The 19,404-nt window shown below is 44.0% G+C and overlaps 1 protein-coding gene across 2 annotated transcripts in view; it reads left to right on the top strand.

The window, feature by feature from the left end:
- The first annotated feature begins 2,416 nt into the window (after positions 1 to 2,416).
- TNMD (tenomodulin) overlaps positions 2,417 to 19,404 on the top strand; it is a 24,642-nt gene continuing 7,654 nt past the window's right edge. The window contains exons 1-4 of one of the 2 annotated variants that reach the window (XM_019536462.1): positions 2,418 to 2,558; positions 2,706 to 2,834; positions 15,372 to 15,512; positions 16,927 to 17,028. In XM_019536462.1, the coding sequence (XP_019392007.1) occupies positions 2,511 to 2,558; positions 2,706 to 2,834; positions 15,372 to 15,512; positions 16,927 to 17,028 (420 nt within the window). In that variant the 5' untranslated portion in view covers positions 2,418 to 2,510. Of the gene's footprint in view, positions 2,559 to 2,705; positions 2,835 to 15,371; positions 15,513 to 16,926; positions 17,029 to 19,404 lie in introns of both variants that reach the window. The other variant, XM_019536463.1, reaches the window with a different exon arrangement.

The raw sequence follows: 19,404 nt of genomic DNA, 5'->3' as shown, positions 1-19,404 counted from the left end.
AAGAACAGAGCTAGGTCACACAAGGTTTCTTATTCACTTCCTACAGAGTTTTGATAAAAAGGCAGCACTGGCCCTAGAACCTGGTGCATACTATCCCAGGCTTACTAGAGCAGGCCATCTGCAAAGCCAGAACCTGAACTGAAGCAATATTCTAGGAAAGGACTCGGTACAGTGAGCAGCTAAGCGGTTTAGTATTAAAGCTGCTGTGACCAGTGCATAAAGGATCCTTCAGCATTCATGAGCAGCAGTTCTGTCACTAGAACACTTTCCAATCCAGGATAATGAAGAAATAAAGCCAAGGTAAGATAAAATAGCTTCAGTTCCCATTCTGAATGCAGTTGATTGGCTGGATGCATGTGGGGCATGCTAGTGGCTAGTGCCAGGATCTAGACCAGACAACTGTCCTACTAGACCTACTCTTCTAAGATTTTCCTGAAGTACAAATGACAAACACCATATCAAGAAGACCGTGGCAGACTTGATGCCTGCTGCAGGTGCTGATGTTTGCATTTCTATGGTGTATGTTCAGTATGGATCCCCTATAGCAGAGGCAGGCAATTATTTCAGGCAGAGGGCCACTTACTTAGTTTTGGCAAGCCATTGAGGGCCACATAACAGGCAGCTAGGGGCAGATACATATTAATTTTCTAAATTTTTTAGGGGCCCCGTGGGCCAGATAGAATGGCCTGGCAGGCTGCATCTGGCCCACGGGCCGCATTTTGCCCACCTCTGCCTTATAGCGTGTGAACAACTAGTTTGTATCTCTACTCAGGAAGGCAAAAAACAGTTTTTCTACCTCGCATGCTTTTGAAAATGTTACATATTTTCTCTTCATGCGTTGGGACAAATCCAAAAAAAAGAAAAAAACAACAGGTGAGAAATCCAGATAGGCTATACCCTGGTAGTTAGACAGAACAGCTAGAAAGTTAGTCAAACCCTGGGTCTGAAGCAGGCAAAGCAGGGACTTGTACCTACCTGGGTTTCCCACTTGCCATGTGACTGCCTAACCTGTTCTCACATGGGGGGACTGTCTTTTGTTTTGACCAGAAAGTCCATCCTGAACATGAGAAAAGTCATCAGAACTCCTAAAATCCTATGAAGGTTTCAGTTTTGACAAACCAATTTTTCTGACCAAAGAATTTCATCCAAAAACTGCTGACTACATCTTTGTACTCTGACTTTCCCACTGGAAAATGGAAAGCAGGTTCCAAATATAAGGAGTATATAATGAAAGAGCTCTAGTCCTGGTAAACCAAAGTACAGATTTCTAATCAATACAGAGGGCATTCAGTAAACTCCTTGGGCCCATCTGCACTGTCTCTGCTCTCCCTAAGCAGTAACACAGTAAAAACACCCCTCCCCACATACTTACTCCTATTCCATGTGCCTCAAATACTGAAAAAATGCTGCTTTATCAGAACACCTAAGAAGAAGATTGATACTGAATGTGCCCTGGGCAGACATCAAACTGTTGGCCACATTACATTTTTTTTCAGCATTGGGTGCATAGGGAGCAGGGTGTGTTCTCTCAGCATCACCTCCTGGCACACCTGGGGGCAGAATAGCCACATGCTTTTACATGATTCCTCCCCTGTGCAGCCTTTGTGTGCTTCACTGGGAAAATCCCCCAAAACATCCTCCTGTAAGATCATCACTTGCAGCATAGAGGGACTTCACCAGTCTGCTGGGATATGGTCTGGGAACCAAGGAGTGCCAAGGAGATTCCACAGCGAAGACAAAATAAGTGCACAGGTTAGCTGCACCTTTTGTTCTGTGCTGCATGCCTCCAAATTCCAGGCAGGAGGAGCATTCGAGGCACACTGCCAGGGTGAACTCCATCTTTAGGTTTGCACTGAGGTTCAGCCCCAAGGTAAACCCATGTCCTTTGAAGTCAGGGGAATTCCATCATCTTCTTACACCAGAAATGTGTGACCCTTGTGCTGTCAGATGAAGGATCCCCAAATAGCAGCTACACTCCAGTGCCTCTCCAGCAGGGCTGTGGCAAGAGCATGCTCATTTCATCCACCCAGGTGTTAGGCATGAGGGAGTACTAAAGGAAAACTGTCTGCATTAAGGCACTTAATGAATATCTGATGGGATATACAGCTGGAAAAGATAGAGAAGAAAAGAAAGCAGAGGGTGTGAAGGGGGAGAGGGGAGTGAAGGGGCCAGGAATTACTTCTCTCTAGTTTCAGTAAATGTATAAAATTCTCAGATGCTGCAGAAGCAGTGAAAGCTGCTGCATTTGATCTTGCCCTTAGTCACTCTCCTAGTCCATAAGGCAACCACTTGCCCTTATACCCTTCAATGCCAGCAAACATTCACTCTTAAGCTGATGCACTATATAGCCTCCTATGGTAAAGCTGGCTTTAGCATGTCATACTGGAGTCATAGTAACAGAGAGTTTCTCCCTGCTGGCATGTGCAGCCCAGAGCTTTTGTAACTCCACCTCAGAAGTGGTCTCTCTGTCGTCTCCTCACAGTGAAAGAAGAAATTTTCAGTTAGAGATCATGGAAAAGAATTCTCAGGAGAAACCTGAGGACTGTCACTTTCTAGATGTAAGTTAATGATTTTCTTTACCAAAACAGAATTTCCCATATGATATTTATTACTTAGGACACAATAGCAGTCTGATATACATGTGTTTTCACCATTTCTTGGAACGGTAAGCAAACCACTTGCTTTGTTATTCTGTAATTACTTAGGCAGAATCAACTAAGACGAGAAAGATCTGCAAAAGATGCAAGATCTGCGGACCGCTCTGCATACTGGTGATTTTTCTTGTTCTGATATTTTTTGGTGTCAGATATTTCTGGAACTCAGCGCCTAAAAAAGTGAGTAAATATCCTCTGATCCAGTATTTTAGAATACCGTTTTTGCATCCTAAGAGCCAGCAATCACTCTACTAGTTTCCACCCATCAGAACTGCTAATTCCACACCTAAAAATCTAGGCAAGATTGTGTTAAAAATTTTATTACACCAAAAAAATCAGTGCTCTTTTTTATAGTTTACATGGGGTTATTTAGACAATGTATTCTTTTCAGAGTTGATAATCTCAGGGGATGGGATCTTTTCCATAAAGAGTTAAAGTTACTTAATGTCACTGGCAACAAATTTTATGACAAGTAAGAAAATATTTTCCATTTTATTTGAATTAACTTGCCAGAAACTGAGGGAAAAGTCATTATGTCACCACATAAAAAGGAGAGAAAGCCAGAATACTGCAGTGATTGATTGTCATGGATTATATTTCTTTAACGTGTCTGAAATATAAAGGGATGGTGAGACAAATTTTCTCCTGGAGGAGGGGTTTCTGCTAACTGCACTGTGTTAGCTTTTCCCAGGTTCCCAAACCTGCAGAACTTTTACATGCGTTACGTCTAGTGTAGTGCAAGGTAGGTTGAAGTATAGTTTCATCAAGGGTCAAAATAACCCCTGGAGTAAGGCTCTTCTGGCCCAGTATTTTTCAGTTCCGCTGGGTAATTCCACTTCTTTGGGAATATCATGCTTGGGCATGTGTTTGCAGTTTGATTAGGTGTTCAAATAGCAATGCCTTAAAAGCCATTTGTTGTGAAGCCAAAGAACTTGGGACTGGCTGGCTGCCTTCCCTCCCAACACAATTCCTTCTCACACCATTTTCCTATGCTGCCAATTAGGAATGCAAGATATACAACATCATCACAATTTTCTGTGAGCTACACAGTTTCAGTTCCTATCCACAGGCAGTGGCCAATGCCAGATGCTTTAAATGAAGGCCTAAAACACCCATGTTTTAGCCCCTGATGCTAGCTATACTGCACTGTGCAGTAACATTCTTTCCTGACCAGCATATACTCTGATGCATGAAGCTTACAAATCTTAGGGCACCTATACATGTGATGGACTCTGCTCCAATGCATGCTAATTAGCACCCTCCAGCAGCCTCCACTTCACATGAATTCAGCGTCCCTGCATTTCCAAATGGTGGCAGGGGCACTTAAACTAAAGCTCATCAAAAAAGCTTTAGTCAAAGCATGCCCGCTGCCATTTTGAAGCATGGGATGCTGAATACACATGATGCTGTGGGTGCTTTAATTGGAGCAGCTCTTAGAACCACTCTAATTAAAGCATCCCCTGCTCCATCCTGGAGTACATGTATAGGGCACATGCCCTTATTTTTTAAAACAATACAAATTTTACAAACAGGAAAAATATAGACAAACAGAGATGCAGGAATTTTCCTATATGTTAGTGTAGCAGGCTTACCTTTTCAGAGCTTGGGTTAAGTCCCAGAATCAAGGGTCTGCTGTTTGATCGGTGGAGCCCACCCACCAATCCAGAGGCAGCACAAGGGAAGCAATGCCCACCCTTTTCCAAAGGGAGGGGGCAAGAAGCAACTGGACCTGGATGGGAACTGCACCAGCCGGGTCCAGAGAACTTCAGGGGTGGAGCCCCTCAAGAGTATAAAAGGGGAGTGTGCTCAGCAGGCTGGGGAAGAGATGCAGTGAGGGACTTAAGCTGGGGAGTTCTTCCCCAGGGGGGCAATAGGCCCAAGGCTCCTAATTCCACTACTGAAGGAGAAGCCTTGGGAGTGGTGCGAGAAAGCTTAGGCTGAGGACGGCACCTGGGGATGGTGCACAGAGACCCGACCCTGGGAGCAATGTGAGACCACTCAGGCACATCATGGTGCACAGAATCCAGGCTTTGGGAGTCGCAAGTGGCAGTTTGAGCCTGCAACCCCAGTGGGACACTGAGCCAGGGCCAGGGACATTTCGGCACACTGAGCCAGGGCTCTAGGAGCCATGAACAGAGGCTTGAGCCTGCAACCACAGAGGGCCGGCAAGTCCCATGGTGCACAGGGCGGTGCACAGGCCTGGGCCTTGGGAGCCGCAGCAGGGAGGCTCAGGTCCATAACTCCGTCAGGCAGCTGGGCAGGGAAGTACGCAAGTGGCCCATGGAGAACCGGCCCTGGGAGCAGCTCAAGGCTGCTTGGGCCCCATATGGTGCACAGGTCAGTGCACAGAGAGTCAGCCCTGGGAACAGCTCAAGGTGGCTCAAGTTAGCCCTGGCTCTTGGCCAGATAACTAGAGCCCTATAGTGTGGCTCAGCATTAAGAGCCCTGGTGCCCCGAGCAGGGCCCAGGAAGGGGAGAGATCCATGGTGTGAGGCTGAGGAACCAGAGTCAGTGAGGGCTCAGCTCCCATAGGAGCTCCTTGGGTGCCCAATGTGGGGCCTACGGCCCAGAGGGAAGAACCCTCAACTTGAAGCCAATGGCTCCAGGAGGCCTGAGATGGTGTAGGGACCCAGAGGCCAGATTGACAGCCCCCAGAGGAAGGACTGTGAGTTGCCGGGAACGCGGGTCCTGCAGGGGAGGTGCCCCCGGGCAAGGGACCCTGGCAGGGAGTAGGCCTAGGGGTAGAAGACCCTATCCCATTTGAGGGACCAAGTGGTTGGAACCCAGATAGGGTGCGTCTAATATCTGGTATGGTTATGTTTCCTATTTGGTATCTATTGTTATTTTTGGTGTTATAGTTGGGTGTATTAATTCTGTGTAATGGGCTCTGCAAGGATGTCTTTATTAACTAACTCACTTGTGGTATAAACTTGCTGGATTGACTGTCCTGGGGTCCACCCCACTTCTGGGCCTGAGGCACAGGTACTTACCCAAATGCCCTCCCTAGGGGTGACTTCCTCCAGCTAATAGACCTTTATAGGTATATTTGTATTTATATCTGTAATTATGTCTATCTTCAAGAGTTTTTATATATATATATATATGTGTATATATGTATATGTTGGTAACTCAATAAATTGTATATAGTTAAGAACTTTGGGTTTGGGCTAACTCTACAGAGGAAAGAGGGATCTGCTCGAAATTCTGGCATCCCTCTCACAGCACCCACCTCCTGCCTACCTGTCCCATCTGATTGAAAATAGGGCACACCCTTGGGTGTACCTGGATTACATTTGGATTAGGTCCCTCTTTGAAAATATAATTGCAGTGCATTTAATGTAAATTACAATTTACACAAAAGGAAGTCCCCTTTACCCTAACCAGTCTATGGCCCTAATTCACCTCTCCCATCTCTTCAGCAAGTGTCATAACCTCCAGGCCAGAAACTACTCAGTGCTGTCTCCTTGCTCTTTTGTGGGAAGGGTTAGGCATGAGACATTCTCTCAGATAATGATGATACCATAACTTCCATGACTGTGCTCCTTCCCAGAGAAAGCCAGGGTTGCACTCAGGTACTTGTACACAAGTGTGGAGGCTGCTCCCATGTGCTGTTCCAATGCACTTCAATTAATCAAATCTGTTAGAGCACGGTAGTTATCATGTTCCAGCAGCCTCCTATGTCTCGTGTATTGGTGTGCCTGCACTTCAAAATGGCGGAAGGAATGCTTGAAGTAAAGCTTGTCAAATGAGCTTTAGTTCAAGTACCCCCACCACCATTTTGAAGCATAGGGATGCTGATACGCGAGACACTGTGGTGCTTTAATTAGAGCAGCTCTCAGAACCACTCTGATTAAAGCGCCACTCCCCCATCCCCCCCAGAGCACGTGTAAAAGTACCCTCAGTCCAACAAGCAAATGGATTTGTACTTCTACTCAGTCAGACATAAGTCCTCATCTCCAACTTCGAAAAAACTCACCAATGTAAGCCTTAGGCAGAGTCAGCGCATACCCACTGCCCTATAAGCTCAGCCCCTTTGGACAGCCCAAGAAGGAATCCTAGCTGCTTTGCCAACAAGGCACTTTGTACCTGCTTTAATCCTCTCACCATCACAAAGAAAATCCCAAAAGAGATACTGGCCGCATCATACATACCATCTCAGTAGAATGCTGTCTGACCCAAGGAAAGTCTCTGATGGGAGGTTGCTAGACCAGCTGGTAGAAGACATTGTTTTAAAAGCAATGTGAGAAACCAGGGTAGCATCCCAACTGTCCAATCACCCTGTAGGAGATGTGCAACTTAGGGTAGAGGGTTGATGTATGGCCTACACGCTGCTTGAGAATCACTTCCGTCCTAGTCTAGACACTGAAGTGGGCTTTCAGTTGTACATACACCAGCCTTGTGCCCTTTGTGCAGGGACAAGTTTTGTCTTGGTGGGTAGGCAATGGTGATAGAAGACACTGTGGGGATGGAGGGAAGGAGGACTTACATGAAGCACTTAACATGTGACACTTGCATCACTCATGTGGGCACCTGAAAAGCTCTTGCCAGCCTGGGGTTCCTTAGAAGCCTGGTCTTGCTTTTCCTATTATTTTACTTGACTGCATCTGTTTAAAATCAACAGCCTTATTCTGAGCATACATCTGGTGAAGATATTTTCATTCCATTCAGATCCCACACAGACCCTTTGCCAAGCAGTATGTTTATTTTAGAGTTCAGCTAAGAGCTCTGATATAACATTTGGTTGCATACAATGCTTCTGCTACTGGCTGAGGAAAGTTTGGCTCCTTTTTCTTTTCCTTGCCTTGAGAGGAATAACTCTTAGCATGCAGCATGACTTCAGCTCAGCAAGGCTGGTATACTGATCTCCTGGGGCCACCAGCTTGACAGTGTGGAATCGAGGGAGCTCTCACCTAGTCAGCCAACTCTTTCCTCAACAAAGTATCATGAACTGCTTCTGGGATGTGTCTGTCTCTGAAGAGGCTTGGACAGATGCAGAGGGGAGCAGTTTGTCTTCCTCCCTTTTAGGGATTGCTGTCTGCTACAATTGATGGTTGCCCTAATTCCTGCTCCTGCTTGGGTACTGTTAGGGGGATGTAATGAGGTGCATAATCACCAGATGCAAGTCCACCACAACTCAGCCTCTTTTGAACTACCTGCATCTTGCCCCGACTCTGGCCAAAACTGCCTCTAGCACCCCCTTGTCTCAGCTGCTGCTGTAAAGCTGAAAGCACCTTTCCTATACTCAAGGAGAACCTAAGACAAAAACATATCAGACCTTTTGTCTAGGAGCCAGAGGAATGGATGACCTTAAAAAAAAGGTATGGTGAAGGTTTTGAGGACAAGTGATAAAGCTATTGATTGTGTCTATGGGTCTCTGGGTGGCCTCTCAGCAGTAATACATGAATCCACGCTTAGATATAACCTTTCTGGACACTTGTCTGATGTACAGAAAGAACTGTGCTGATCCAGGAGAGGCCCAGGAGATAAAGACAGTTCTATGTGGGTGATGGTGCTAGAAGTTCCATCCCTAGACATACATGGCCAGTGGAACTCCACAGGAACAGGATTAGCTAAGATGTCTTAAGTTATCTGTAAAAAAAAGAAACCCCCCTCCAGAGTTCATACCCGTGTCCTAAGACCAGGTTTTCAAAGCAGAATGTGCATTTAGAAGGATGGTGTCACACCACTCAGGCTGAGCAGAGTCACTCTATCCTGACAAGAAGGATCCCACTTTCTAAAAATTTATTTTCTTATCATCAAACGGCCGCACACTTCTATGCTGCTGCCAAGACTTTATAAAGTCTCTATTGTTCCTCTCAATATATGATGCCTCTCAACTAAAGGGAGCATAAGCTGTTAACCCTTTGAAAAAGTATATTCTGCACACTGGCAGATTAAGACTACATTGAGGAATAAGTATTGATAAGTATTGATAAGTAGAGCATCCAAAGGGTTATCACACTAGGGAGTCAGCACTGCTACTGCAGCACAAAGAAATGATAGAGCTAAACTGTCCTGGTTTGGGGTGTTTAAGAAACACAGAGCAAAGGGTGAAGCAAAAGAAAACACAACATTAACCAAATGCAAATAGATGAATGCCATCAGGGATAGGAATATTACTTGCAATTATCCCCAGAATAAACAGCAGAAAATAAAGATACTAAAAAGCATTCAATAGAGGCCATTTAATATTGTGATGCAGTTATTAAATCATGTTGTTCCTGGGAGGAGGAGAGAAAATATCCTGATCTTTTAATTATTAAAACAATAGCGACCAGAAAATTAGAAGTTGTACTTGTACCTTTATGTTTCATTAGGATAGAAAATCAAAGGCTGAGAAATAAAGAGAGCTTCCTGCTTGTTTCCTCATGGTAGAGGGGCATCTGTACACACCATGGGGTTTAATCCTCATTAAATTAAATAGATTTATAAAATTTTAATTTGTTTATTTTGGAGTGTTGCATCAGTGTTTGCATCCACTAGGTTTTCAAACAAATTAAGCTTTGGAGTGTTGCATCTGTGTTTGCACGCACTTGGTTTTAAAGTGAATTTAGCCCCGGTCCCGGCCAGCACCGCAGGAGAACGGGACCGTCCAGCACCGCCTCCCAGTCCATGGCCTGCCATCCCATGCCCTACCTTGCAGATGTGGGAGCACAGAGCCAACAAATGGCACAAGAAAAAAAAAAAGAGGAAGCAATTCAAAAGCAGAAGCAATTTGAAGGGTTGAGCTACAAAAAAGTCACAGCACCATCTGGTGGACAAAGGGGCTCATTACACATCTTTGAGTGCTTTTGTGTTTACACACAACAAATCCATGGACATGATGCTTTAATTTGTGGTGAGCCAAACCAAACTACATCTGAGGGGTTTCACTTTAATGTGCCAGAACTACTTTTAAAGCATCCGGAAAACACACTCATGCAAACAGTGATGCCGCTGCAGTGCAAGAAAGGGCAAAAAATGTGGCGTGTACAAAGGCCTGTGCCCTTTGTTTAATTAGCATACAAAATCAAAGCCTGAGAAACAGAGGGAGTTTCCTGCCTGTTTCCTCATGGTAGAAATAGTGATTCTTTGCTTCTTTCATCTTGCTAGAAGAATTTAAAATGGCCCTAAAGTGAAGTTTCTTTTGGTTTTTGATGTTAAGGGTTTTTGTTTTTTTATTTTTCACAAAAACAGCTTTTTTCCCCAGCAGCTTTAGGGACATAAAATTGGTGTTAACAAAAGCAACAGCAAAAAGACTCCATTTTAAATAGCCAACTAAACAGCACTTTTCTCTCAGTTTCTTCAGTTTCTGTTTCTTATGAAGTTACAAAACAACAATTTCTTCAGCTGTCCATAGAGTCTTCCAAGAAAATCAAGACAGACGAAGCTTGAATTTCTAATATTTAAAAAAAATACATTAAGAGTAAAAAGAAAAATCCCATCCTGCTCCCTCTGTGTGACTCAAAAAAAGCACAGCAGTAATAATAAACAAATTATTCCCCTTTGTGGGATGCCTTAGGAACCATACACACACTTTACACATTAACATTGAATTAACCTGAGCCATTAGCCATTAATAACATTCCATTAACGGAACAAAGATGACAAGGTAAATAACAAAAGGTGATTATCACAATGCAAAGGGCTGCATCTGCACCAGATTTTAAAATTCTAAGACAATTCTCAATTATCAGTACCTTTAACCCAATTAAAAAGTTCACATTTCTTCAAATATCATGCAGCTAAGCAAAGCCTCCAAGTAGGTTATTGGCCATACTTACAGGGAAAAAAAGCATTCCTCTTAAATAGAGAGGGATTCTAAAGTAGGCCTACAGCATTTTTTCCATGGCTGATATAAAGCCCAGCCTGTAGTTTGTCAGCCAAAACAAGCAGCATACCAACAATTTCTAGTCTTTAACCCAATTCTTCCATACAATAAGATCTATCAATGTCTTCATAAAAACAAAACAAAAACCCTGTAGCTGGCTATGGAGAAATAGTCATGATTAGCTGGGAGATGCATTATATTCTTAATACAGTTGCATTTTTTAAAGCAGGATGCACAGTTGTCTACTTGTTACAGCATCTTCCTGGGACTCACCATATTTAGATTCTATTCCCTTCTCGGCTATTGGTTTCTGGGTGACCTCAGGTAAGCCACTTTCTCACTCTGTGCCTCGGTTTTTCCATCTATAAAATGGGGAGAATGATACTGACCTAAAGTGCATTCAAATCTACTGATGAAAAGTGTTTCACAAGAACTCTGAATTAATACTCTTATCAATGAAGCAAATGGCTGAACAAATGACTTTTTTCTCTCCTCAGTGTTTAAGGATCCTTGCATCATAGGTGGGCTGTATACCTGTAACCAGGAATGTGTTTAGAGCCAGAACCGCACAGCCTGGTGAAAGGCATTAAACCTGTCTGAAAGCAGCACTGATATCCCTAGTTGTGAAGCTACCCTGTTGTTGCTAATGTCACAATCATGAGAAGGTGTGAGCACAGAGAAAGGCCGCACTCCCAAGTGTTTACTCCATAAACAGCCTGAACATTTGACTTGACAACCCTGGAGGCAACACAGCAGTGCAGTATAAGCTTCCACACATCACCACTCAATGCCTGGCTCTGCCAAGACTACCGGCACAATGCCAGGTTCAGCTGGTGGTGGTGTGTATAAGTGTCTACCAGGAAATAAATTGAGACCCTCCAAACTCACCTCACACAGGCCTGGCCTACCACAAGCTGATGAGGACTTTGTCACTGGGGATCAAGTTATCTGCCTGACAGAGAGGAGCTCGACAGCCCGTTGCCAGTCCATAGGCCAGCCTGTCTTTCCTGTTAAAAAGAAAGATTAGAAGGATCATGAAAAGTACCAACTGACAGCCCTAGAGATACATGCCTGCTTTTATCCAGAGGGGAAGTACAGCACTGATAGCTGTAAAGCTCCTCGGATACCACTCCCGCAATATGCCTCAGACCTGAGCCAGAGAGGCTGCCTCCCAGGATGAGACTGGGAATTGGGCTTTGCCAGCCCTTGGCCACTCTGCTGAAGTCATTAACAAATTTTCAACCAGGCACCTCTGTCAGCTCTTCATTGGTCTCTGACTGAGCCCTTTACTCAAAGCTTCTCTTTAGTGAAGCACCGTTTGATCCTGAAAACAGAATCCCCAAGGCAGCTCTGGTAGGATCAGCGTTATGCTTCAAATAGCATCTGCTGCTATTCATCCAGCAAGGGTCAGGCATCCACAGAGACAGGAGGGCTCCTCGTACCATCCGAAGCTAGCCGCAGCAGGTACCTGTGATGAGTAGTAGGAACTGTATCAGTGATGCACTGTTAACTCTGCTCACTCGTGTCCTGGTACAGGAAAAGTACGAGAGATGTGGCATACTGTTCTGTTGGAAGCTATAGATCAAAGAGTTGCTTCATAAATTTAACCACAGATAATCACAGACCTTGTTAGGGCTCCTCTCCTCTTTTTTCAAGATAAATGGAAGGAGAGGGCAACAGAAGCCACTGCCCAAGGCACCTCGCTGCACAGGGAAACCTTAGCAGCTGTGGAGGTATGAGGGGTTTCCTTGAACCTGGCTGGAAATGCAAAGGAGCTAAGTAATTGCTTGGTACTGTGGTCTGCATGAGAAGGAGAAAGCTGCAAATAGCAAAAGAAAGAGTTTTTGGAAAATCCCTGCCGGGGGAGGGGGGGGGGTGGCATTTCTTGGAAAGGCAGGCTGGACAGTGTGAGCAAAGGAAACTGCCCCTGCTTGATCCTCCCATGCCCAGGGAAACAGGGTCCTCTGGTTTCTGATGAATAAACAGGACAGCACCAAAGAACACTTGCTTCAGCAACAATTTCTCTGCCTAATGGAAACACCAGCAAAGCCTTATGTGGCAGTTAACTGCTCAGGTCAAACAGTGCATTCGTCAAAGGCTTCACTTGCAGTGCTGGCTCCAATTTTTAAAAAATCATGTATTCTGTTACCCAGTAGGCAACTTCAGCCACTGGATCACTGCAGTGCCCATCTTGCCTAGGATTCCTTTCCTTATAAAGTCTCCTTGTCTTCCTCCAGGCTGGACAGACAAATCAACAGCAGCTGGCAATGGTGCTGCAAGCTTAGGTGGAGTTTAAACCCCTCTGAGCTGAAACAAATTGAAAAGGAGAGCCCAGCCCTTGACAGGCCAAACACAAGCAAAGTGAGAGCTTCCTCAGCCAAAGCTGTGGTGCACAAGGGGACTGGCTTCGGACAAATTTCAAGCAACTTCTAAGGAGAAAGGAAGAAGGAAGCATGCTGTCAGCTGCACACTTGCTCCTAGAGTTCCTGCCACTCCAGCCCTCAGCACCTCATACAAGTATCCCTCAGGGTGCTGCACCCCGCACTTTGGAGAGTGCAGCCTTCCATTACTAGGGCTAAGGGAGGGAAGCAGAGAGAGGACTGAATACATCCATACATCTAGCCTGGCCCAGCCCTGCTCCTCCCAATACAAGCATCCACACTTAGGTGTATTCAACAACCAATGTAAAACAGATTAACTCACTCCCTGCCAACCTGCACATACCTCACTCTGAGGCCTTCACTGCTATGTAACAGTTTGCTGTTGCAATGAATGTAGCTATGGGTTTGCTCCTATCAGCGGACTTGGTGGCAGAAAAACATCCATCAGCAGTCAGAGCTCCTGTTTGTGCACCCGCTGCAGTGGAACCCTTCCTAGCAGAGGTTATTTTATTACAATGCTGTATTGATTCTAAGCCAACCCTGAGTTTTCAGGTTCTGTTTTAGGAAAACAACTCTTTCCCCCTGAATATAAATTAATAACTACAGACAAAGTCTTTTAACTGCTACTGCAATCCCAAAATCCAAAAGAATCAAATAACCAAGCAAAAGATCCATAGGGTTAAATGCACTGAAATGCTAAAATAAAAACTGCATAGAAAAAAGGCTGATTGAGTATCTTTATTGTATGCACTGCAAGTACAAAGGTCTAGATTGTCAAGGGCCTGATTACATGCCAGCCATGTGGATAACTGGAGCGCAATTGTTATGGCTCTTTTGGAGGGAAAAAAGGAGGCATCACAGGCTCCCAAGGGCAGGGGTACAGTGGAATTCTTGTTAGAGCTACTCACAGCAATCTGCACAACACAGGACCTTGAGGCAGGGGTGGCCCAAAATGCTGAGCTTCCACTACATCCCCTGATTCAGGGATGGATTGGATTCCCCTTAGGAGCACAGGGCCTGGGCTGGCCAGTTTCCTAAGTCATCTCTCCCCTGCCCTTGAGAGCTAGGGCACTTGCATTAAAAGGAGGAAGGAGTTATCTAACTCCCAGACTTAGCACCCCTATGTCAGCTTGGAATGGAGTATCTCAGCACAGCACAAAGAAGACTTTAGCCTGTATAAGCTTTTGACCAGCCTACATCACTGCAATCCACCCTTGGAAAAGGTGCGGTATGCAGAGACAGAGTTCCAGAATGTATGGAGAGGCCCCTAGTGGGGACCTGAGGGATTAAACACTCATTTGAGCATTAAATATGAAAGAAACACTATTGCTCTGGCATTACTTTATTTAAATCTGCAGACATTTCACTAAATAAAATATGTGGGTAGCATTAACTGTACAGAGACAAAGACAATAACAACAATTGTTCCTTACTCCCTCACCACCCATTCACACTAATTTTTCTTTTCCTGAACCTGCTTTCACCTTCCTGGCACAGCCTGTCTTCTGGGGGACACAAGGGAAAAATGAAGCCTTGAAGCAAGCTTTGCAATCAAGGATGGGTTAAAACAAAGAAAGAAGTACGTTCTAGGGCTGCATCCAAGGGAAAAAAGGGAGTAAATACTGAGGTCCTTTGTTAAACAGGGAACCTTTCAAAGTAAAAGACACAATATTTAAAAACAAGCAGCAGGGAACTCTCTCATGCATTGCACAGTTGACCTACGGAACTCACTGCCACAAGATATTACTGGGGACAAGAGCTTAACAGTATTCTCAACAAAACATTATGCATGGAGCGTGGGAATGGAAACATCCACAGTGGCATGAAGCCAACTTTAACACATTAAAAAGAGAGAAAGAGAAACTCCTCAAACTTCAGGGCATGAGCTACCTGCCAACTAGAAGAGCCAGTGAGAAACTTCCCCTATGAGCAGGCTACTCCATAACTATTCACCTTGGGGCTTCTTGCATCTATGTTTGAAGCTGCTGGTATCAGACACTGTCAGCATCTGGATACCGACTAGATGGGCCCAAGCATGTTCTACTCTTCCAATTATGGTGTAACTCTGGAGAGTTTGAAAACTACCTTCTCCTACCACCTGCTGTTGGGAAAGACCAATACTGAGATGTTCAAAATCCATATCTGAACAATGGGGCATGATACTAATACTATTTATATAGGCTGGGGGCCTGATCCTGGACTGCTGACTCCAATAAGACTCCCAGTCAGGTCAATCTCTGTCTTAGGTTTCCTACATCTGTCTCAATGGGATGTAAACATGGAAATTCAGGGTATTTTGTCTCTACTCAGGGCAGGATTGTTCCCCAAATGAACCAAGAAGCCGTTAAAGAACCAGCAGACATTAGAAGGCAGAGATGACCTGGCCCCTTGGATTAATTGCTTAGTAGCATTGTTATTACTTCAGGGAATACTACAGAAGCATACTGTAAAACTACTGTTTATTCAGTAAAAACTAAAAGAATTGGGTGCACCTGTTAGTCTCCATTTATTTACTCATCCTCCTAGATATATGACATGGAGCATACATTCTTTAGCAATGGTGAGAAGAAGACTATTTTGATGGAGATAGAGCCTCTAACAAGAACTGAGTCATTTAGAACTGGGAATGGCAGTGAGGAAATCTTGGAAATACATGACTTTAAAAATGTAAGTACAATTGTTTTTTGCTAAAGCATCTACAGCTGAACAACTAGAAAGTACAGGGGCGGGTCACAACACAGGAGTGCTTTTATCTCTATACCATTAGTTTGAATGCAGCATAACTTAAAAAGTTACTTCCTAACACAGGGGTGGGCAAAATATGGCCCATGGGCCAGATGTGGCCCACCAAGCCATTCTGTTCAGCCCATGGGGCCCCTAAAAATGTAGTAAATTAATATCTATCTGCCCCTGGCTGCCTGTCATGTGGCCCTCAATGGCTTGCCAAAACTCAGTAAGTGGCCTGCCGCCCGAAATAATTGCCCGCCTCTATAACAGTATTACCATCAGACGGTTTCTTTCAGTAACCTGTGGTTTTGGCCCAGTTTCTTATAAGCAAAAGTAATTGGTGCTCTGGTCCCAGTGACATGAGAAAAATCAAATGGGCTTCCCCATGTACTGTAGCCCTCCTGCACTGGGTATTAAACTTCAGGGCTGGGCTAGACAGTATTGGATGGGGGACCTCCAAGGATAAGATTTGGGATCTAGAGATCTTTATCTTCATGTATTTTGACATAACTGATGAATAACCCTGAGGGGTAGATATAACTACTCCATTAGACAGAGGGAGAAACTGGGGCAGGGACAGGCTTAAATGACCTGCCCAACATCACACAGAAGATCAAAGCTAGAAACAGAATCCAAGTCTTCCATTACTTTCATTGCCAGAGCAAGCTCTCAGGGACTTTAACTACTGCTTCCTCTTCATAATCATATTGTTCCCCCCAGGTGAATTCTTTCCAAGGCATAATTATTCTTCACTAACTGGCGAAGGATTCAATTTCACTGGGGCTACTTGGATGCTTAAAATGAAGCACATGCTTAAGGACTTTGTTGGATTACTGTATATCCAATGTTCAGTGTTCAGTTAAATCAAACCCTAAGAGCAGTCCTGGATTGTTGCTTCCATAAGCCCTATGGTGGCTGCACTTGCTAAGACTGGGAAAACTATTTATACTTTGGACAGTGACATATAATATCCATGGGAAATAACATACAGTAAAATCTTCATCTGCTAGTCTAGCAGAAATTGAAGGCTAGATGTCCATAGATTTATAATGGCCATATTATAGTCTGCATGCATTTACTTATAACCACTAGAGCAGGTGACAGTTATAAGGACAAGAGGATTGGAGCAGAATTTTATGAATCCCTGCCTTTAGCCATTTGTAACTAGCCCTAATTCTCCAAACCCATACATTGCAACATCCCTTAGAAAAAAATCTTTGGTACGTCTTAGAACCATTGCTGGACAGAATCCTGACAAAAGAGTGAATAATCAATTACATTTTTATGCTGCTATTTAAGCTTTTGTATTTCCTTCACTTGACAGTCTGTGTGTATGTGGCTGTTATTGCTTTAGGGAATAACTGGCATCTTTTTTGTGGGACTACAAAAATGCCTCATCAAAACTCAGACTAAAGTAATACCTGAAACTACAGAGGTCGAGATACAGGAACTTAAGGTATGTAACTAAAATATTATAAAAATCTGCATAAGCTACTCCATGTGAAACTAACTTTGATAAATTTCTCTGGAAAACAGACTAGTAGTCTCACTGGAATTCCATCTGCTCCATCCTTCCCTATGAATTTGCTACTAAAACATATGAGCACTGTGATGGTTTTATAAAGGTATCTTGTTACAGAGGCTTGTTGGAAAAATGAACAATTCAAAGACTGGATTAGACAGAAGACAGACAAAAATCCCCCTCAGCACAATACCAAAGGCCAAGAACAATAATCCTGTTGTAGCCAAAAGGCCACAAGACAGCTCAAGATTAGCAGACACCAAGAATCAATCGAATCAGTTTTCCAGTAAGGATCTGCCTTGCTCTCTCTAAAGGATTTATACAAAATATGTGAATTAAAAAACCAGCCACATTTAGGAAATGTGATTCAGGAAAGCACTTAAGCACAGACAGAAATCTCACAGAAGCCAACAGAACTTCAACATGTGCTTAAAATTAAGCATGTGCAGAAGTACTTTTCTAAATCACAGCCTAATTCCTGAGGGACTCTCCTTCTAAAGCTTCAGAAACAGATTAGTTGGTTGTTTCATGAGACTCTAATAGAGCTTTTGCATTCTCATCATAAAAAAATGACTTTATCTTTAACAAGACATTAATCAGGATAGAGAACGGAGGTGCAAAACCCAAGGAGATACATTTAGACATAAGGTCTAGTAACATTTTTACTACAAATCTGCCTGGCTTTTGAAGAGGAAAAGCACACATGCAAATGCTGAGCAGACAGCCTTCCTTCCCCCCCACTCTCCAAAATTTCTGCATCATCCTTTGGCAGCTGGTGATGCACAGTTTGCAGCAACAGAGGGAGAAGAAAGCCATTGAGAAGGTGAGACAGTATGGCACCGACCGAATCATGGATCAGTGCCCCATGTTTACTTCCCTGTTTCTAGGGCATTTAGTATTTCTGAAAACTAAAACTGGGACTTACAGGCCACTTTAGAATAGGATTCAGGATGAACCATAAATAGATTAAATAGATTGCAAATCCCAAGATGCAGTGAAAAGGGCCATGGAGTAGGAGTTAATACATTTAGAGTACAACCCGAAATCTCAGTTAGGCTTATCAGAAGAATGTCCTCCCAAAACACTCAAGAAATGGCACAGACAGGGACTCTTTTGGTCAAGACATTGTATCCAGCCCAAATGGGGGGGCACAATTTGAAGGAGGGAAAGGGTGGGCAGGGAATGCAATTTGAATGATGGTGCCAGTAAGCTTCTGGAAAACTCCATGCACTTTGGGATTGTGTAACAGCTCTGAGTAGACAATGCACTATACGGCTATAAGCAGCAGCACAAAAGTACACTGCATGGAAATAGAAATCCAGTTTCTGAAGCCCAAATGGAATCCCTTTATTACTGCACAAACTCTGTGCATGAAACTCATCCCACTAAATACCCTTTCAGTGGGGAAAAATCTCCAAGGCCTGAAAAATTTTACAGTAGAATTCAGGTGTGCCAAGCAGGACACCATGCCTACCATGCAAAATGGATAAAGGATCCATTTTTTACTGTGTTCAGTTTTCCAGGAAGATGTAGGTTTTCATGCTTAATCTGACCTTGGAGGTGATGCCCTGCCACAGCCAGCATCCTGGTCCTCATCTCCAGTGTCTCTCAATACCCTGGGAGCCAGATCAGACCCTTATTCCTTAGCTAATGGTAAGTCATCACCAAGGGAGACATATGTCTGGTGTGCAGTGCCACTGCATTTCTCCGCAGAAAACAAGCAATGGCCATGGCAGATTACAAATGTTACCAGCATGGTCAAGGATCAGTGCTTTGGTTTGCAGTCCACTCCAAATCAGGGCTGTGTAAGGACTGATACAGTCCCAGAAGTAGTTGAACACATCCAATCATTCATGCATTTAATTGCACAAACTCCCTGCATTATAGGGAAGTGCTGTTTTCCAAATAGACACTGATGAGAGTAACAGTTAATGCACATTAAATCTAATACCTCCATTGTGAGGTACTAAAAAAATGTGCATTGGCCTGACTTAATGCTCATTAACTAATGTGTACACTTTTTAAGTGACATTTAATGTGCATCAGCGTATTTTAATGTGCATTAAGTAAAAAGCACAGCGTTTTTTTACATGATGCTTTAATGCGCATTAAAATAGAATCATAGAATCAATGAGTGAGAAGGGACCTAGACAGATCATCTAGTCAGACCCCCTGCCATGGGCAGGAAGGAGCACTGGGGGCAGGAGGGGTCATAAGACCCCAGCCAGGTGCCTGTCCAGTCTCCTCTTAAAGATTTCCAGGGAAGGTGAGAGCACCACCTTCTGGGAAGCCTATTCCAGGCTCTGGCCA

Source organism: Crocodylus porosus, unplaced genomic scaffold (genome assembly GCF_001723895.1).
Source record: "Crocodylus porosus isolate Cpor-Errol unplaced genomic scaffold, CroPor_comp1, whole genome shotgun sequence".
NCBI lineage: Eukaryota > Metazoa > Chordata > Crocodylia > Crocodylidae > Crocodylus > Crocodylus porosus.
This window is presented reverse-complemented; position numbering and strand designations above follow the sequence as displayed.